The sequence below is a fragment of the Orycteropus afer genome, unplaced genomic scaffold, assembly GCF_000298275.1.
Source record: "Orycteropus afer afer isolate SDZICR_OR568_19922 unplaced genomic scaffold, OryAfe1.0 scaffold00037, whole genome shotgun sequence".
Lineage (NCBI taxonomy): Eukaryota > Metazoa > Chordata > Mammalia > Tubulidentata > Orycteropodidae > Orycteropus > Orycteropus afer.
The window spans coordinates 4537135-4559091 of NW_006921624.1; the positions used below are offsets into that span (position 1 = coordinate 4537135).

At 40.1% G+C, this 21957-nt stretch overlaps 1 protein-coding gene across 1 annotated transcript in view; it reads left to right on the forward strand.

Annotated features, from left to right (window-relative positions):
* Positions 1-4273: 4273 nt before the first annotated feature.
* The window catches only part of FBXW2 (F-box and WD repeat domain containing 2), a 30084-nt gene continuing 12400 nt past the window's right edge, over positions 4274-21957 (forward strand). The window contains 3 exon segments of the mRNA XM_042780390.1: positions 4274-4320; positions 11056-11594; positions 21026-21220. Of these exon segments, the coding sequence (XP_042636324.1) occupies positions 4274-4320; positions 11056-11594; positions 21026-21220 (781 nt within the window).

Genomic DNA, 21957 nt, shown 5'->3' on the forward strand with positions numbered 1-21957 from the left:
TCCCTTTTAGTTCTCTAACTTCAGGTCTTTGTACATTTTATGATAATAACTGTCTTTGTCTTCTCAAGCTGCTCTTTGAAAACATCTGTTCAGCGCTTTTATCTTGTCATTTCTTCCATTTGCTTTAGCTTCTCTGTGTTCAAGAGCAAGTTTCAGAGTCTTTTCTGACATCCATTTTGGTATTTTCTTCCTTTCCTGTCTTTTTAATGACCTTTTGCTTTCTTCATGGACGATGCTTTTGATATCATCCTGCACTTCATCTGATTTTCGGTCATTGGTGTTTGATGCATCAAATTTATTCTTTAGATGGTGTCTAAGTTCAGGTGGGATATAATCAAGTGATATTTTGGCTCTCATGGACTCGTTTTAACTGTCTTTAGCTTCATTTTGAACTTGCATATGGGAAGTTGATGATCTGTTCCACAGTCAGCTCCTGGCCTTGTTTTGGCTGAGGATATTGAGCTTCTCCGTTGCCTCTTTCCGCAGATGTTGTCAGTCTGATACCTATGTATTCCATCTGGTGAAGTCCATGTGCACAGCTGCCATTTATGTTGTTGGAAAAAGGTATTTGCAAATAGTAAGTCATTGATCATGCAAACTTCTACCATGCGATATCTAGCATCATTTCTATTACCACAGCCATATTTTCCAACTACTGGTGATTCTTCTTTGTTTCCAACTTTTGCATTCCAGTCACCAGTGATAAGTGATAAACAACACAGCTTGATTGCATGTTCAGTCAATTTCAGAAGTTGGTAAAATCTTCAATTTCCTCATCTTTGGCTTTAGTGGTTGGTGCATCAATTCAAATAATAGTAGTATTAACTGATCTTCCTTGTAGGCTTATGGATATTGTCTTATCACTGACAGCATTGTACTTCAAGTGTCATTCCCAGCATAGTAGATCATATGGTTGTCTGATTCAAAATGGCCAAAACCAGTTCATTTCAGCTCACTTATTCTTTGGATATCAATCTTTATGTGTTCCATTTCATTTTTGACAACTTCAGTTTTCCTAGATTCATACTTACTACATTCCATGTTCTGATTATTAATGGATATTTGCAGCTATTTCTTCTCATTTTGAGTCATGCCACATCAGCAAATGGAGGTCCCAAAAGCTTTACTCCATCTACGTCATTAAGGTCGACTCTACTTTGAGGAGGCAGCTCTTCCCCAGTTGTATTTTGAGTGCCTCCCAACCTGATGGGTTCATCTTCTGGCACTATATCAGACAAATTTTCAGAGCTGTTGATAAAGCTTTCCAGTCATATATCAGACAGTGTTTCACTGGTATTCATAAGGTTTTCACTGGCCAATTCTTTGAGAAGTGGATGACTCTTTCCTGTTTCCCCAGTCTGTCTTAGTCTAGAAGCTCTGCTGAAACCTGTCTGCCATGGATTACCCGGCTGGCATTTGAAATACCGGTGAGCATAGCTTCCACCCTCACAGCAACACGCAAGCACCATAGTATGACAAACTGACAGATGAGTGGTGGGAACCAACCCTTACTCCCAACAAATTCTACATCACAATCACCTTAACTTGCTGCACATGCCGTTTTTAAATCATTGAAAAGGCTTTGAGCCTTTACTTGCACTAAACCAAAAGCCCACTGCCATTGAGTCAATTCTGACTCATAACAACCCTCTAGAGGGCAGACAAGAACTGCCCCACAGTGTTTCCAAGGCTGTAAATCTTTATAGAAGCAGATTGCCACATCTTTCTCCTGCTGGTGAGTTTAAACCGCTGACCTTTTGGTCTGCTTCCATAAGGTTGCTCTGAGTCAGAATTGACTCAACAGCAGTGAATTTGTTTTTGTTTTTCTTGGTTAGCAGCAGAATGGTTAGCAGCAACCGCTGTGCCCCCAGAGCTCCTTTTCTTGCACTAAAGTAAAGCTAAGTAAGAACCATATGCACCTGTTCCAACTTACCTACAAATTCTTAAAGACACATTTAGGAACAGATCTTGTTCATAACCCAGGGACTGCCTGTAATGTGTTTTGGCGTGCATCTCAAGAAACTGAACAGCATTGGAGTAGTTCCTGCTCCCTGGCACATACCCATGGAAGCAATGTACTAAACATAAGGAATGCTTGTCATCCCTAGTTGGTTCATTTTATTTCCCCAAAGAAACATCATATAGTGAGGTGTGATGCATATCTCTTTGGGAGGAATGCTGAATTCCTGGTGTAGGATGTGCAAGAACTTTGTTAAGTCAATTTCACAGCATCCAAACTATCTCCCCCAGGCAAGTTTATGTTAAAATGGAAAACATCATGAAGTCCACTGTAGCCTGAATTGAAAAAGAAGATGATGTTTGCTTTTCCCTGGAGCATTTATATGAAGGGATTATCCCAAACACTATTTCTACTAATAAGTTTATTTGAAGAAACAATTTATAGCATATTTTCATGTTCCTGTCACATGAACAATTGTACATTCTGTGTCATGCTAGGCTTTATTTCATCCTTTCCTGCCATTCACAGCATTTAGCTACCAATAACTTACTGCATTGAAAGTTGTCCATGCTTTTTATTTTGGGTTTTATGCTTTCTCAACAACCATCATGTACATTTAATTTTTTTTTAAAGTGAGAAAACATAACAACAACAATAAAAGAAAACATTCAAATGAAAGGAAATCTTTAACATTGTCATAGACCCAACATCATGGAGTCTGCTTAAAGTAAAAGCAAAAGAGGTTTGTTAGGGGATAGAGAGGGTCTGGACTGGGAGAACATCCAAATTCACAGTCTGAAGATGGCTGCTTCATCGGACAATGAGGAAGAACAGCATTTTTGTACATTTGGAGAAGTAAGAGTTACAAAATTATCATTGGTTGAAAGGCAATCAGGGGAGTCAAAGGCAGGATATCTAGGAGTAAGGACTTAGCAGGGATAAGCGGGTAACATGTATGTGGTATTACATTATTTGTTAAGGGTACATGATTGCAAGCATATGTGCTCTTCAGTTTATTGCAGAATGGTCACAGGAAAATGGCAGCACAGATTTTTTCAGGTAACCTGCTATAAAAATGGTTTTCTCAATCGTGTGTTTCTGGGGGTCCATTATAACAATGTATCGATAATGCTGTGCATCAAGATCCCTTGAGTGTAAGGTATTACATCTTACATCTGTTTGACCATAGTGGAAAGATTCTCTAGGATCTGCCACACCCGAGAGACCGTCTCCTTTAAAGTACATGGTTAAGTCAGCATCAAGGTTAGGTCAGCATTAAGGTTACAGGAACTGCTGTTAGAAAACCAAACACACTGGTCCAGTCAATTCGACTCACAGTGACCCCTCTTTGGGTTTCTGAGACAGTACCACTACGGAGTAGATTGCCCAAACCGCCTTCCAAGGAGTGGCTGGTGAGTTTGAACCGCCAGCCTTCTGGTTAGCAGTCAAATGCCTTAGTCATTACACCAGCAGAGCTCCTAGTCTGGGACATGTTGTGTGCGGCCGAGTGGGCCCCGACACATAGCGACCCTTTCTTGGGTTTCCGAGGCGGTGTTACTACAGATTGCTTGCCTTTGTACATCTCTTACTAAAATGAGGATAATAACAAAGGATGCCACAGAGTTGTAAAATCAGACTGCACGAGAGACATGAACGCGCTTGAAAAATGAGGATATGCTGCAGGAAAAACAAGCTTTAGTTAACTGTCCCACACAGCCAAGCTTAGCAACAGCCCTACAGCCAGTGCTGTGATTCTCCACTCAGGCCCTTCAGTTTCCCTCAAGGGGATAGGGCCGGAAGTGCAGCCGCTTCCGCCGGGTGCCTTGCGGCGGAGAGACGCGCGGAGATGACGCAAGCAGCGCCGGAAGCCGCTCCCCTGTGAGGTTGCGGACTCCGAGCGGCGGCCGCAGGTCCAGGTGTGTGTTAAGGGCAGGGCTGTTGGCGGTGTGTGTGTGGGGGGTCTTGGGTACCCGGACCACTGCTGACTCCCGTACCTCTACCTGTTTGTCTTTCTCACCCTCCAGGCGCCATGGCTGCGGAGCGGACCCGGCCGCTGCGAGGCTCTGGTGGCCCGAGCGCGCCCAGTTGGTGTGTGCCCGGCGCGAGGTCCCGGGCCCCGGGGCGCTCGCTCAGGTCAGTGCCGCGCGGAACAGGGCTGGGAGAGCAGGGGAGCTGGGGACGACGAGCGGGTTGAAGGGATCTGGAGTTCATTTTAAAGATAGGGAAAGGGGGTATACTGCATCCTCGTGTCTCAGTTTCCTTATCTGCACAATGAGTTGACAGTGATGGCACAGGCTGCCTTCAGTTTGAAAGATGAAGTGTGGAGAGGTGATTTATGAGGTAAAAAACGCTGTGCTAATGTGAAGGACTGCACTGTAATTACGGGTATACTATGGAAACAGGCGTGTATGTGGTATGCTGCTTGAAATAGAGCAAAAATAACAATATTAGTGCAAAATAATAATGATAGCTGTAATTTATTGTCGGCTTACAGTGTGCCAGGCGCTGTGCTCAACGCTTTACGTGCATTATCCTGTTTAATCCTCACAAAAACTCTTGTCGGTCATGCTGTTTGTGGCTACATTTTGCAAGTGAGAAAACTAGGCCTTAGATGGGTTAAATGATTTGCCCAAGGTTACCCAGCAAAAGTGGAGATGCAAAGCACCTGTTTTACAAACATTATTTGTATCCTTTCAAAGCATTTTAAAAATTCATCTTAAAACTAAAAATGATTTTAAAATAGTATATATACAAGACTTGAAATTAAAAAGTACATGTACATGTTGGTTACCAGACGTGGAAGAGGAGGGGAGGAAACACTGCAAAAATAAAAATAAAAAAATACATATATACAGTTAAAAGGGACCTCTCACATGTCTTCCTCAACTCTTCAGTTCTCCCTTGAAGCAACTAGTGTTACTAATTTCTAAAATATTTAAAAGCTATTTTAAGCATGTGTATTTAGGTTCATACAACCAAACAACCAAACTCACTGCCATCAAGTCAGTTCCAATTCATAGCGACCCTTCCTTGGTTTCTGAGGCGTTATCACTATGGAAGTAGGTTGCCCAATTGTCCTTCCAAGGAGTGGCTGGTGGGTTTGAACCACCAGCCTTCTGGTTAGCAGTCAGATGCCTTAGGCACTATGCCACCAGAGCATCCTTTAGGTTTATGTTGTTGTTACGTGCTGTCGAGTTAGATCTGACTCATAGTGAGCCCTCCTTGGGTTTCCAAGGCAGTATCTCTACGGAAGTAGATTGCCTTATTTTCCTCCTGAGGAGTGGCTGGTGGATTTGAACCACCAGCCTTCTGATTAGCAGTCAAGTGCCTTAGGCACTATGCTACCAGAGCTCCTTTAGGTTCATGTTGTTTGTTGTTATATGCTGTCGAGTCGGCCTTGACTCACAGCGACCCCTCCTTGGGTTTCCGAAGCAGTATCACTACGGAAGTTGGATTGCCCAACCTTCCTTCCGAGGTGTATGTATATACGTACACATTTTCAAAGTTTCTATACTCCTGAACAGCTGCTTATGTTTGATAAGAAAGAGATTAAGCTTATTCCCGCCCCCAAAAGACAGGTCCTGGTGAAGACAGGGGAAAACTCTTCAAACTGTTTTATCCAGAATATCGTGTCTAATTTTGTTTTGTTTAAAATAAAGCTTAGAGGTATAGGTTTTGTAGAAGTTTTTTTTTTTTAGTGGGGGCAAGAAAATGAGGTGTTGAGCTTGCCACCTTTATAGGACTATAGGACTATGGGAAAGTCATTCTAGTTGATGGGCCTTAAATTTCTTCATTTATTAGTTAAGAGCAATGGTAATAATACTTTGCACAGAATTGTGAAGATCTCCTGAAGCAACCTTTATGTGTAGTATTTTAGGCTTTAGAGAGCCCCTAGGTGTAGATAGGTAAGCACTCCACTACCAAATGAAAGGTTGGGAGTTCAGATCCATGCAGAGGCACCTTGGAAGACAGCCCTGACAGCCTACTTCCAAAAAGTCACAGCCGGTGAAAACAGTTCTACTCTGACACACACAGGGTCACCGTGAGCTGCAGTGGACTGCAGTAACTGGTATGGTTGGGCTTTTATAAGCTTTAAAGCCAGTATAAATCTTGAGAGTCACCGAAGGGCATATAGGAAGTTAATGGCAGAACCAGAGGCCAAACCCAGGTCTCATTTCCCAGTCTGGGATTTTTTTCCGTTCCACCACCCATTTCCTCAGAGTTTGTGATTGTTAATATTGAGGGCAGTAGGACACATTTAAGGTTTAGTCGGAGGTGGTCGGAGAAAAAAAGGGCAAAATAGTAGGGGGTGTGTGTAGGATGGAGAGAAAAATGCATCGAGTGGGAAATTATAGCCTCAAGTGACAACTGCCTTTAATTATAAAATTAAACATTCAGGAAGTTTGAGCCCTTGAATTTTTCTTCCAGATAAGTTCTACTTACTGTTATTTTTAAGCGGCTTTAGGAGAAACATTGTGATAGAGTCACAGGATTGAAAGAGATGTTAATGATGATCTAGTCTATTCGACAGCCTAAGCTTCAGTGCCATAAAAAGCTTTCCTTCCAGGTATGCATAATAATAAAACTATCAAAAAGTACTGTTTAAGATACTCTAGACTGGGCACTGTGCTTAACTTGTCTCTATTTTGTTTCTGATTCTCCAATCCTTAAAATAACAAAACTGAAGCTTAGAAGTTAGTTGAACATGCCCTTGATCACATAGGAAGTGACTGAATCTGTGTAAGATTTGGCTGACTACAGAGCATTTTCATTTATTCCGTTCTACCTCTAACTGTCCTTGGCTCCCTTGTATTGGCAGTCCCCAGTTACAAACAAGTTCCATTCATAACTGTCTTTAATAATTTGTAGATAAGTTGGAACAAACAGGTGCATATGATTCTTATTTAGCCTTTAGTTCAAGAAGGCACTCTGGTGGCGTAGTGCCTAAGGCATTTGACTGCTAACCAGAATTTTGGCAGTTCAAACCCACTAGCTGCTCTGCAAAAGGAAGACTGGGAATCTACTTCCATAAAGATTTACTGTCTCGGAAACCCAAAGGGGGTCACTATAAGTTGGAATCGACTTGATGGCAGTGAGTTTGGGTTTTTTTGTTTTAGTTCAAGAAGGAGTTCTGGTGGTACGGTGCCTAAGGCATTTGATTGCTCACCAGAAGGTTGTTGGTTCAAACCCACCGGCCCTTCTGTGACGGGAAGATGAGGCAGTCTACGTTGGTAAAGATTTGCCACCTTGGAAACCCAGTGGGGGTCACTATGAGTTAGAATCGAGTCAGTGGCATTGGGTTTGGGTGGCTTGATTTAGAGCAAGAAGGTAACTCTGTTAGTACCGTGGTTAAAGCATTGGGCTACTAGCGTAAAGGTCAGCAAGTCAAACCCCACCAGCTGCTCCTAGGATGGAGCATTCTGCTTCTGAAAAGATTTATAGCCTTGGAAACTCTAAGGGGCAGTTTTACTTTGTCTTACAGGGCCACTAGCAGAAGGAAGACTGGACAATCTACTTCCATAAAGATTTACCACGTTAGAAGCCCAAAGTGGGGGTTGCTATGAGTTGAAATGGACTCAATGGCAATGAGTTTGGTTTTGGTTTTGGTTTATAGGGTCACTATGAGTTGGAATTGACTCAGTGGCAGTGGATTTTGGGTTTTAGTGCAAGAGAAGGTTCAGTGCCTTCCCAATGATTTAAAAGCTGAAAGTGCAGCAAGTGAAGGTGATTGTGATGGAGACTTTGTTGCAAGAAGGGGTGTTCAGTTGTTCCACAGGGAGGGCAAATTTATGTAACATTAAAGGGAAAGTAGGTGTCCATCAGTCAGATGTTCATATCTTGGGGGACTGCCTGTAATGAGAAGCTTGTCCCTTTGGAGGAAGCTATTCCATTGTTGGAAAGCTCTGATGATTTGAAAATCTCTTCAGGTTTAATTGAAACCCTACTTCCTGTGGTTTTCCCCTTGGGACTGGGGCTGCCAGTATATGACATTCCTAGAGACTTCCTGAAAGGGACTTGAAAAAGTCACTGTAACCTCAATTGTTGTCTCCTCCAAAGTCAGCTAATTCAGCAAAATGAAAACTTTTGAAAAATATAGTACATTCTGTAGAGTTAATGAGCTTGCTTTATGAGAAAAAGATGCCCTTTTTCACAGTAGTCAGAGATGAAGAGTTGGAAAACAACCTCCCATAAGGAGTTGATCAGCTTAAAGGGCAGTCTCTAGTGTTAGAGTTGGAAAAGAAATTCTTATTAGGATTTAGGAGAGTGTATAAAGCTCAGAAATGCTTGTGTTTTTCAAAGGTGCTCATTGGAAAACTTGGCCTGTGATCTTTAGTGGTGTCATGGGCACATTAATTTGGCTTGTTAGAGGATGTCTCTTAGTTATTGTGTAAATGATGGGAAGCAAGATAATTCTGATAATGTTTTAATGGGAATTGTAATTTGCCTTGTAGCTAATGAAATCACGATTCAGTTCACATAAATGCAAGCATTTGTACTACAGATGTGTGGGTTAGCACTTCTTAGTGTCATAGAGGAAGTCCCCTACACTTTTCACTTTCAAATGATTCCAGCTCAGGTATTTTGGTGTTTCTTTTTAATTGACCAGTGGTACCAGCAGCTTTTGGAATTCTTAACTGTTTGCAAAATTGGCATTTGAGCTTTGTCTGGACTCCATTCCCCATAGGGGACTGGAAGTAAACTAGCTAGGAGGGGAATTCTATTAGGAGTTAGTTGCTTCTTTCATTTGAATGGTCAAGTTATACCAACTTCCCTCCCTCGCTATCCCTCAGCCCTCCACTGAATCAGTTAGCTGTTGTAGCATTGTGTACATGTCCATAGAAGAGAATTTTTTTTTGTCTTGTTGTGAATGATTTTTTTTTTTTTTTTAAAGTAAAGACTTTCCATAGAGAGAGGATTGTTAGGATTCAGAGGAGAGAGGGGGCTTGCTATTTTATGATAAGCTTATTGGACTTTTGGTGATCTGCTTATTTTTGGCAGCCTAGTAAATTCTGAAAATTGGTAAATTTTTTCTAGCCCAGACCCTGAGACTTCAGGAGTATTATCTTGAAGTCCAATCACTGTCCAGAAACCAGAACTGTTAGACAGTGGAACAGATGGTGTAATCGGAAAAGGTCATTAGTAGAAAATCCCTTCTAATAGACTGCTTTCTGTCTGATAACATTCTTACCAAATTGGATATTGGGAAGTTAATGAAAATAATTTTTACTCACCTTACATTTACAAAGTTGAAAGATGAGATCTGGCTTTATGGGTAGAGCTGATCCAGGTGACACACATGGAAAAGAATTTATGTTCTTCATCCACTTAATTAAGACTTAAGTTTTGTAATTAGTGTCACAGTCTGAAATTAGAAGAAAATTTACTTTTTCTCATTTTTAAATCATGGAAATTTTTAAACATAAAAATAGAATAATAAACTCCCATTTATAATCATCCAGCATTAACATCAGCACATGACCAACTTTGGGAAAAGTAATTTTCACTGGTTTGCTTTATTTTTGTGTTCTTTTTCCATTAGTTTATTCTGCATTGTTAAGAGCGGGTTGATTCCTAGACACCATGTATATTTCTTGGTACTTTAAAATTTTTTTGTCCTGGTTAGCTCTGGATTAATTTGTCATTCTCCTAAATGGGAGAATGGTATAGTCAGGTAGGCACAGTGCCCCAGGTCTTATTTGCCAAGTTGTGGTTCTCCTAGTTGAAGCTGTCAGAGGGAGGTGCAAGATGTGTTTGGAAGAGTACTGATCTTGAGAGTACTGGCCTCCACTCTGTTCTGTTGCTATTTTAATAGCTGTATGACTGTAGGCAAATCATTTACCTTTGATCCGATGTTTCCTCCTCGACAAAGTAGAGATAATCATGCGTGTTTTTTTTGGTGTTTCATAAACATTAGAATTATTTGTTTGCCTTGTTTGTACAAACTTACAGGACCCTCATTGCTCTCTGGGGTGCATGATTAAGAGTTGTCACTAGCTCATATAAACCCCCCCCCCAAAAAAAAAAAAACCCAAACTCACTGCCATCTAGTTGATTCAGACTCATAGTGACCCCCATTGGGTTTTCAAAGCAGTAAATTTTTATGGAAGTAGATTGACCAGTCTTCCTTCCACCGAGTGGTTGGTAGGCTTGAACCACCAGCCTTCTGATTAGTAGTCAAATGCCTTAGGCACTATGCCACCAGAGCTCCTTAGTTCATGTACCAGACCAAACCAAACTCACCGCCGTCAAGTCGGATCCAACTCATAGCAACCCCTCCTTGGGTTTCCAAGGCAGTATCACTACGGAAGTAGATTGCCCAACCTTCCTTCTGAGGAGTGGCTGGTGGGTTTGAACTGTCAGCCTTTTGGTTAGCAGTCAAGTGCCTTACGCACTATGTCTCCAGAGCTCCCTAGCTCATGTAAGGCTTATAAAAATAGACTATAAAAAACCAGATAAGGCCCTTGGTAATTCATGTTCTAACATGTAGTGCCTAAGGAGATGGGAGACCCAGAATACCTGAGGCATGTACCTTATACATCTGCTTATTTTTCCTCCCCAGACCTTTTTGCCTGAACATCTATTGCAAAAGCAAGTGTCAGTTCTGTGATTTTGGTGACAGGTCAGGTTGCGTCTAGCATGATAACTGATGTTTCAGATTACTACTCCAGGGACTTGACTTCTGGTTGTCCCATCTTGGTGCTCATTTATTGTGACTTTGGTGACCAAGTGGAGTGTATTAAAGAGTTCATTAAGGAAATTGTCTTATAATAGTGTTTATGGGGGAGTGAATACATTGTTTTATAATGAATGAATACTTTGTAATTCTTTTGTGCATGTAGCATGTGCTAGACTTCAAAAGGAGCAAGTCACACATACCAAAATTAGTTTCACTGACTTGTGTTTCAGAAGTTATGATTTATTAAAGTATGTTTTCTCAAATGTATTTTGTTGTGCATGGAAATTTTTCAGATAAATAATAGTGTATTAACTATAAAATTGTAATGTAACTAAGCATAAAGTTGTAATGCCAAGTTCTTTACACTAATTTTTAATACATTTGTTAGCAGTCTTGTTTGAATGATCTTTTTGAGCAGAACTAATACAATATTTTGATGTGCCACAGGTAAATTTTTCCATAACCTTATGGAGAGAAAGGACTTTGAGACATGGCTTGATAACATTTCTGTTACATTTCTTTCTCTGACGGACTTGCAGAAAAATGAAACTCTGGATCACCTGATTAGTCTGAGTGGGGCAGTCCAGCTCAGACATCTCTCCAATAACCTGGAGACTCTCCTCAAGCGGGACTTCCTCAAACTCCTTCCCCTGGAGCTCAGTTTTTATTTGTTAAAATGGCTCGATCCTCAGACTTTACTCACATGCTGCCTCGTCTCTAAACAGTGGAATAAGGTGATAAGTGCCTGTACAGAGGTGTGGCAGACTGCGTGTAAAAATTTGGGTTGGCAGATAGATGATTCTGTTCAGGACGCTTTGCACTGGAAGAAGGTTTATTTGAAGGCTATTCTGAGAATGAAGCAACTCAAGGACCATGAAGCCTTTGAGACCTCCTCTTTAATTGGACACAGTGCCAGAGTGTATGCACTTTATTACAAAGATGGACTTCTCTGTACAGGTAAGAGATGCTGGAACTGTTGTTTTATTTTTGTATTACATAGGGTATAATCTTAAAAAACAAGAAGACTTCTCAGGCAAATGACAGAGATTGATTATTTGAGGTACCTATAGGGGCATGCTGTCCCCCCATATCTAAGTGGACCACCATCTTTCCCTCTAGAGGAGGTGATAATTTTTTAAAAAATTTATTGGAAGGTAGCTTTAAGCATTTTAAAAAAACATGTGAATCAGTTGTGGATTAATTTTTCTACACTTTTCCTCCATGTTGGTTTGTGGTGGTGGTGGTTGTCATGAGCCGTCGAGTCGGCCCCAACTCATAGCGACCCCTCCTTGGGTTCCCGAGGCAGTATCACTACGGAAGTAAGATTGCCCAGCCTTCCTTCCGAGGAGTGGCTGGTGGGTTTGAACCGCCAGCCTTCTGGTTAGCAGTCAAGTGCTTTAGCTGCTATGATACCACGTTGGTTAGTTTTATTTTATTAGTCAACAATGATTTGCGGGAAAAAACACTGGAAAATTTATCTAATCCCAGGAAGTAGTTAGATCACTTTGGAGGAGTCATTTAGCCTGTGTTTGTTCCTTGTATGTAAAATATGGGAAGGAAGGCACTTCATCCTTGGTCTAAAACTCTGATTCTAAGAAGAATTACCAGAGTTTGAACATGAGAATGGAGAGAGTTGGATATTTTAAGCAATATAAACATTAAAATGTAGAATTGTGTATGTTATCTTCCTATTTTAATGGGCATGTGTTTCTGTGTATGATTATAACCAGTGTCCATGTTTTAGGCAATGCATTTTGGCAGACATTGTAATGACGTGATTCCTAGAGTGTTTAGAATTACTCCAGCAGTTCTGATCAGTGATCCCAGTGCCTAGTCACTACCTTGTATGTAATATACTTGCTGTTCTTTCTTCATCTAAGATTATTTCTAATAATCACTTGTGTATTTCCTAAACATAAGTATATTAATCCTTTGTGTAAATATATTGTTATTTATGATGTGAAATATATAATTTTCATATTAATGCATATTTTTATAAATAACTTTGTTCACATTAATTTTTTTATTGTTATCTATTTGGTGCAAAAGCCTCAAAATTGACTCACAAGATCCAGAAGTCTGAATGATTTTATAGCTCCTATAGTTGTTCTTTCCAGATTGATTGAATTTTGATACCATGCTCACAGAAAAGTTTTAAATAACCTGCTTCTCTCTCACAGTCCCATGAGTATTCAATTTTAATATTATACATAGTTAAGATATGCTTGATTTCTCAAGATTGTTTTGAAATTACATTTCTTTATTCATTCATCAAGGGTATACATTTTCCCCATGTGATGCTAGATGCTGTATCCTCTAAAATGCTAGACAAATGAACAGTTTTATAAAATAAGTATTTTAATTTAAGACATTTCCTGATTTTTTGTTTATCATCTTGAATTTACGTCACATTTGTATTAATTATCCTATCTTACAAACCTTGTTGTTGAAACATCTGTTCTTCTCTACTTGTATGTTCTTTCCCAGTTGTGTTGATGGCTTTTCCATATATCCTTTTTTGCCTCATGCTCCACGGCAGGTATTTTTTTAAAAATTAAGATGTAGTGTTATCCTGCCACTTAGAGCTCATTTGCACTTAGATAAATACTGGCAGTTGGCTTATTGTTTTCAGAACCATCTCTAGCTTCTTTTTTTAGTTCTAATGAAACTTTACTTTTGAAATGCAGTAAGAGCTCAGTTACTTAGATGTAAATGGAAAACATTCACTGAATTCTCTATCTACCCGGCAAGTTAGTATCTATAATAGGCATGGATTCTACCTTTGTATTTTAAGATTGTTTGCTAGGTGAGTGTACGTGCTGTCATCTTTATTCTGATTAAGTTCATGAGGTTTGCATATTGAAAATTATGCTGTGGCCTTTGAAAATAATCTAAAACATTAGTTTAATTTTTCTAATAGCAGCCATCCCTGGGATTGTTCCTAGTAAGAAAAGTGTGAGTTACAGAATTATCTATGTGTCTGTGTTATCTTGTTACTTAAGAGGCTGTGTTGGGAAATCCTAAATTTGGCAATAAGCATACATTGATTCTAAGATTAGTCCCTTGAGCATGCAGTAAAACAGCAGTACCAAAAAGATTGATGGTGAATGCCAAAAATTGACATGATATAGATTGAATAATGTTGTTATCCATCTCTTCTGCAATGTATTTCTGAAATGATAATAAAGGAACCTGTTGTGCTTTGTGCTGTTAGGCTCTGCTTTTTTAATTCGTTCAGTAGCTATTTATGAAATGCCTTCTAGAAGTAAGACATTGTAAAAGCTTACACAGATGAATTAGAGCTGTTCTTTGCTCAGGGAACATAGACCACAGGGAATCAGGAAGGTAACCTGATATAACTAAAAGTCTCTCTCTGGGCTGTGCAAATCAGAGAATACTTGCCCTTCTAAACAGGCTTAGGTGCTGCTCCACTGCGATGGATCATTGCCATGTGGGGATGTGGTAGTTTAGTTTGTGTGTCAACTTGCTTGGACCTGTTGAGTGGCTGGGCAGCTGGATGTAGTGTTCCCCATGATGAGACTGGTAATCAGCTCCATGGTGGAATCAACTGTGAGCAGCTGAGTAGCTGCCCTAGGGATGTGGTCTGCTTCCTGTACATAAAAAGCCTTGGGGAATGGTCTCTAGCTTATGGCAGGCTTGAAACCTACATGCAGCTGTGTCCTTGTTCAGCAGCCTGCCATACTCTGCCGACCTTGGGACTTGCAATGGACTTGAATTACTGGTCTGCCGTGTGGTTTGGTAACATTAGGACTGTGCCTTTTTACTTGTCAACTGTGGGCTTGTCAGCCAGCAGCTGTCTGACTGAAGAAAAGCCTCTAGCTCCAGTGGGCTGGGAGCAGGAGGCAGAGCTGAAGCCCAAGGTTGAGGGGCTTTCACCCGGTCCCTAGAGCCTGGCACTTTGAACTTGGACTTAAAGTCTCCAGGCTGTAAGAGAATAAACTCCTGTTTGTTAAGACCATCCCTTTTGTGGTATATTCTTGTCAGAGCAGTACTAGGTAACCAGAATAGAGGATTCAGGTGCAGAGTTGTCAGATCTGACTTCTCCAGAAAAGACTTAAATCCAGGTTTTTGTGAAATAGCCTGATTTTTAAGTATTAATCTTCTAAGTGTAGGAGTTCCCAGATTACAGACATCTGACATGTGTACAACCCATAGTTACAAACCAAAACCTCATAAAGCCTATTAGGTTAAAAACTTGAGGTACATAAAATGGTTTTTAATAACAAACAGGTACTATTTTGCGACACACATGAAAACATTATTACTGTATTATGTTAAATATGTCTTAATGTATCTGGAAGTGTTTCTTTAATATTTTTTATGCATAGAAAAGTACACTGCATACTATATTCTAAGATAAACATCTGATTAACTGACATGACTTATATTCAAATCCACTTTAAAGATAGACTTGGGAATGAAACTTGTTCATGATCTGGGGACTGCCTGTATTACTCAAATTTTTAAAACATGTGGTTTGGCAGTTACAACACATGTGTAGGCCATATTCCACCTGTGAGCTGCTATATTGTGACCTCTGGTTTATAGTCTAAAAAGAAAAACAAGAGCTGTAAAAGAGGTATGATAAAGTGTGAGTAGTTGAATTGTATGAGAGGAAAATCATAGTTGTTCAGAGGAAGGAATGATTTCTTCCATTTGGGAAAATTGAGGGGTTTTATTCTGGGCCTTGAAGAATAGATTTGAGAGATGAGGTTCAGGGTAAGGGCTATCCTGTAGGAAGGTCAGCATTAGCAAAGTTATGACAGTGATTAAGCATGGGGCATGCAGGAAGAAAAGAAAATTCATTTGAGCTGGGCTCTAGATTAAAGTAGAGTTGTTGTTTTGTGCCTTTGGTTAGATTTTCATAGCAACCCTGTATGACAGAGTAGAACTGCCCCATAGGGCTTCCTAGGCTGTAATATTTACTGATCAAATCTCCAGGTCTTAGCTCAGGAGGAGCTGCTGGTGCGTTCAACACTGTCCTTTTTTGGTTAGCAATCGAACCCTTAACTCTTGTGCTTCCAGGGCTCCTAAAGTAAAGTAACAGAATATAATAGAAGAAATAAGGTTGGGCTGTGTTGTAAAAAGCCCTGACTCCTGGGCAGATGAATTGGGACAGTTTTCTATAAGCAGTAAGGAAACCATGAAGGGTTTCTGAGCAGAAATACAGCCAGAAGCAGACCTTTGTGCTGCAGGTAGACGATTGTTTCTTATTTCTGTCAGACCCAGGCTGTCTTCTGTAAAATATTTTACAATTCCATTTACCTTGAAGTTACATAGAAATAAATTATCTACATAGATTTTTAAAACATTAATATAATGTTCACTAATCCAGAGGAGAAAGACGACTGTAATTTAGAATAATAGCACATCTTAACATGTAAATGTTCAAGCACAGCTATGCTGTTGTTGTTGTTGTTGTTATGTGCCGTCGAGTCAGCCCTGACTCATAGCGATGCTAGAAAACATAAAATAAACAACTGTTTGCACCAGTATGTTCTGTTACCATGGACATGACAGCCATCAGTGTAGAGTATTGTATTTGTGTCTCAGATACCATCAGTGATGTGATCTTTTCAAACTGAAACACTCTTAGCAAAGTTTCCAACGAGGCAAAGTACATCCTCCTTGAGTTTATTGGTAGTTGCACTCAGAAAATCCAGCGTATAGTTAAGTTACAAGTATGCTTTGTAGAACAGATTGTAGGCTCAGATACTTAAAAATAAGTTTTTCACTTATGAATATCTGGCAAAATCTTAAAAAAATATTTTGTAATATGCAAGAGAATTCTTTCTGTGCACTGTCCCAAATGTTGCCCAGTAGATGCCAGTAACATCCCTCCATCTTTTTTGACAAGTGAAGCTACCTCTACAGATCTCTAAAATGTTCCTTATGAGATGATACTATTTCTGTTGGGAATCTCTGCTGTAGATAAATCTAGAACTTCTAAATCAAATATTCACCAGAAGTAGTTTAATATTAAATATTAGCCTGTTGTGCTCCCGTGTGTGCAGACTAGATTAGTCCATAGTGTTTTCAAGGCTCTGTATGAGCCTCTGATGGTGCAATGGGTAAGGCATTTGGCTGCTGACCAGAAGGTTGGTGGTTCAAACCCACCAGCAGCTCCCTGGTAGGAAGATGAGGCAATCTAATTCCCTAAAGATTTCCAGCCATGGAAACTCTGTGGAGTTCACTGTGAGTCAGAATCTACTCTATGGCAGTGGGTTAGCTTTTGGGTTTTGATCCTTTCAGAAGCAGATCACCCTTCCTGTCTTCCTAGACACCTCTGAGTTGCAATTGAACTGCCAGCCTTTCAGCTAGTAATCATGTGCTCAACTATTTGTGCCACCCATGGACTGCTTTGGTGCCGTTTAGGCAGGGTAGGTAGATCTAGATTCAGGATAGTAAGGGGAGGTGAAAAAGAAGCAGTTCAGTGAAAGAGCAGCTGTTGAGATACAATTGTCAGGACTTATCAACAGATTGGGTATGTGGCCAGGAAAAGGAGATTTCAGAAATAGCTGAGATTAGTTGTGTATGCCTAGAAAGATAGTAGAACTAGTAACGGAAATAAGTGCAGGAATAAAGTTGAGGGAGTAGATGAGTTCAAATTTGGGATGAACAGAGTTGAGTTGCTGATAGGATGTATAATTGGAGATTCCCACAAGTGTCTGGAACTGCAGGGTCAGAGCTTTGGAGAGCACTCAAGGCTTGAGAGGAGTTTCAACACAACTATGGCTGGAACAATGAAATTTTAAAAGGAGGTTATAGAGAGAGGGGAAAAAAAGAGACCCTAAGTATATCCTTAAAGAGTATATTTAGAGAAAGGGGAGAAGTAAAGAAACAACAGTGATGAAGAGAGTCTCGAGAGGGAGTGGATAGCTTATCTTAAAGAGACACTGTGAAGTAAGTGTGTATTCAGTTGGTCAGCAGAGTCACATGCCTGAGAGAGGTAGTTGAGAGCTGAGATCTGATTCTACCAGTTAAATATTTAAACTTAACTTGATAAGATAGCTTACTCCATTTTGGATTACAGCTCATTTTTTGCTTATCCTTATTACACACCCATCCCTGACATTGTTTTTGATGCCAAAGTATTGTTTTCATCCTATTTTCTGAATTAAGAGGACCTTTTATTTCTTTCATATAATGTTAAGGGTCTAAATAGGTCACATTTTATTTAGTTCCCTTTCATTTCTGACCTTCATCATTGGTGAGCTCTTTGAAAATATGTTGATTTAGCCAATACAGCAAATGGAAGTCAAGAGGGCAGGTTGACATAGTGCCAGAAAGGAGCAGGGAATTATTGTTGTTGTTGTTGTTATGTGCCGTCGAGTCGGCCCCGACTCATAGCGACCCCTCCTTGGGTTTCCGAGGCAGTATCACTACGGAAGTAGGATTGCCCAACCTTCCTTCCGAGGAGTGGCTGGTGGGTTTGAACCACCAGCCGTCTGGTTAGCAGGCAAGTGTCTTAGCCACTATGCTACCAGAGCTCCCGGAGCAGGGAATAGGGGCTCCTAAAGGATGAAGGAAGATGGGGCAATCTACTTCCGTAGTGATACTGCCTCGGAAACCCAAGGAGGGGTCGCTATGAGTCGGGTCTGACTTGACGGCACACAACCACCAACCACCACCAAAGGATGAGCAGTTAGGGAGAGACTTGTACCCCCACTGTAAAATGGAACTCAGCTCAACCTGATTATTTCTTCAGGATGCAAAACTGAATGTTACAGTGTTTTCCTACAAAAACTATTTTAAATAATTAAGTAATCTCTCCCCTAACTTTTTAACTAGCTTCCCTGCCTTCAGTTTTGCCCTCCTTCAAACCATTCTCAATGATAGACTCATATAGATCTTTCATAAATGCAAATAAGGTCAGAGTTACACTCATCTCCGTGACCCCATTCTCCAGCTGGATCTTGGCACTCTTTCGCCTTCCTGATGAACTGCTTATGTAATCAGTGTCCATATTTTACACAATGCATTTTGACAGGTGTTGTAAATAATTCCTAGCAATGTTTAGAAAGATTATAAATTGTTCTTTGTGAATTGGCTCCAATGGTTATTTGCATATATTTGTATAATATATAGTCATACTTTGTGTTCTTTTTTATTCACAGCTATTTAAAATCAAGGTCGTGGGTTGATCTAAACAACGTAGTTGTCATTTTTAATAGATATATACCAGAGATTGGCAAACTGTGGGCCACGGGCTAAATGTGGCAGAGTTGGAATAGTTGCAGCGGAGACTGTATGGCTTGGCAAAGCCTAAAATATGTGCTGTATGGTCTTTTACAGAAAAAATTTGGAGACTTTTAGTATATACCATTCCATTTTTATTTTGTAACTTTTGTTTGGGCCTGGTTAACTTACCTTTTAGATTTCAGCTGAGAGTAGTTAAAACTTGAAACTTTTTTTTAAGCCATGAAATCCCTTCTTCAAACAATCCTATACCAAAGCCCACCTTAGAAATAAATAAAAGGCAAGTGTCATTGAGGAATTGATCATGCTGTCTCCTAAGGTATGTTTGGGGAACACCTAGGTGTTAAAGAGCACGATTATAAATTCAGTGGATCCTCAGCTGAAAATTTGTTTGTTTTTATCCCCTTCCTGTATTTGTCCATGGCCTTTTATATTGCCCACCACTTACAGTACTGAATCATGTTGCCTGTTCAGTCTTTATGTCTTTTCAGTTACACTAAGCATGGTGAGCGTAGGAGCCCTGCCTGACACAGAAGTTCTGTGAATACATGTTAAGTGAATGAATGAGATCCAAATTGAACACAGGCAACAAATCAGAACCAAACTCAGATAGGACCTAAAATGACTTCGTACTTTAGCTCTTTAATGCAGGCACAGAATGAACGTGCAAGCTAAAAGTAGCTTAAGGAGTCTCTGGACATGGTCTGTCCAGTACAGTAGCCACTAACCATTTGAGCCCTTGAAATGGGAATTGAGTAAATATGTCCAGATTTCAAAAACACTCTAAATCTGACACTCTAAATCTGAATTTCTGTAGGTAGAACCGTGCATGTATGTTTTTAATATATAGATTCTGGTATTTCATGCCCACTGAGAATCACAGAGTCTCACCCTTCATTTTTTAAAGGGAAACTGCGTCCCTGCGTGGTCAGATGACAAATAGAGACCTCGTTGCAGTATACTGCCAGAGGGTTTGCTTTGCCTGAGTTGAAATTCATGCTGTAATCCATTCATAAATGATACCTAGTTTTACCATTAAAGGTGAAATTATGGCTGATTTTATTCAGACATTTCAGCTTTTGAAAACTGGTCATTAGATGCTTTCTTAGGATACGTGTCCTTACAGTAACTGTATTTTTTGTGTCCTCAAAATGTTTTATTCTTTATTGCTTATTATTACTTTTCTATTTTAAAGGTAAATTGTGAGATGTGAGTTAATGTTACGATTTTAAAGTTAATTAAAGCAAGATCCTGAATTTTCAGCATGATTGGTATAATATTTTCACCAGTCAGAAAAATAAAAAAATAAAAAGCTCCTTCTATCTGAATATTCTTTTTCTTTTCTTGATAAATTCTGCTCATCCTTCAGGGCCCACCTTCTAAATTGCCCCTTTGTAGTCCTCCCTGATAGCCCTGGGCAGAGTTAGTCATTCTCCTTGGTGGTTCCCTAGCAAGAGGTAAACGTTTATCTTTTTGGACTCCTTCCTCCATCACCCTTAGACTAAACTCCTTGAAAGACCAGTGTCTTATAAAAAGAGGTGTTAAAAGCTCTTTCATGAGTTGTCCTGAATGTCTAGGAATAAATTATCCTCAGTCTTCTTTGAAGTTCCTTCACACATTTTAGGATGGCTCCAGAAGTTAGCATTTAGCCTTTGCAGATGTTAGCCCATGATCTGGCCCTATTTTTTGACTTGCCTTGCAGTAGAATATGTTACAGGCAGGCAGCTTTACCTGCTTACTATTCAACTTTCCTTGTATGTTCAGGGTAATTGGGCAATAGACAAACATGCAAGCGTACATAAGCAAGTCATAGATAATACCCATTCGTTTCAAGTCAAATCAGAGAGCTCAAGATAGCCAAAGATATATGAAATTTTACTTGTGGAAGCACCAAGGGGTGCCTTGGTCTAACATCCTTTTATTGCCTGAAAAGTTAAGGGAGATGGATTAACCCAAAGCTGGGTTCAGTCCCAGTGCTGTTGACACCTTGTTCATGACCCTCGGCAAGTTGTGTCATTCTCTCCATGCTTTGTTTTCTCAGCCATGAAATGGGAGTGTTAGAGGAAGTGGCCATTGAGTTCTCCTTTAAGAACATCATGGGTTAGTGATTGGTTTTCCTTCTTTAGTGTGTTTGTTTTCTTATTAACCTCCCTATTTTTTTCTTGAAGGGTCAGATGACTTGTCTGCAAAGCTGTGGGATGTGAGCACAGGGCAGTGCATTTACGGCATCCAGACCCACACTTGTGCAGCAGTAAAGTTCGATGAGCAGAAGCTTGTGACAGGCTCCTTTGACAACACCGTGGCCTGCTGGGAATGGAGTTCTGGAGCCAGGACCCAGCACTTCCGGGGACACACGGGGGCGGGTGGGTTGTCCTTTTTCAAGGCTTTGTATGATTACTTTAACTCTATCCCTTAAAGGCAAAAGCTGGGAATACGATCTTTTAATTGTTCTTGTATTTATTTAACCTGCTTTTTTCTCCTTCCTTTTCCAGTCCTGCAGCTATTTCCTTCTATTTGAGTTACTCTCACGTGGAATTTTCCTTTCCCTTAGCCCATTTCAAAACTTTCCTGTGTACCCTTATGTTGAGGGAGGGGCAATTCTCCCTCTCTTCTATTTCATTTATATCCTATTCAACAGTTTGTCTCCTTTGCTTTTATCAAAGATTCCATTCCTGTAAATGGAATGAGTTCTTTACTGGTAAATTCAGTCCATTTATTTGTAGATTTAGTTCTGTAAAGCCTTTGGAGTGACATTGGTTGCTGGATTGTGTGATCTATACAGATTAATTGAAGCTTGGGGGAACAATTGATTAAAATAAGCAACTGCCTAGAGATAAAGAAACAGAAACCTGGATGCTTCCTAATAAATGTATAGCAGTATTTTGCAGAAATCTGGCCATTTGTGATCTGAGCTTCTCCCTATGTTGCGTTGTATTTTTAGAGCTTTGGGTAGAAATCATACTGAACAATTTCCTAGCCTCTTGGACAGGAGCTCCCTTCTTCCTTTCCCCACTTACCACTGACAATCACAGTCTATGCTCCTAAGCATCACATTGCATGAGCAGCCTTCTTACACTCCCTAAATAGCTTGAGTTCCTCT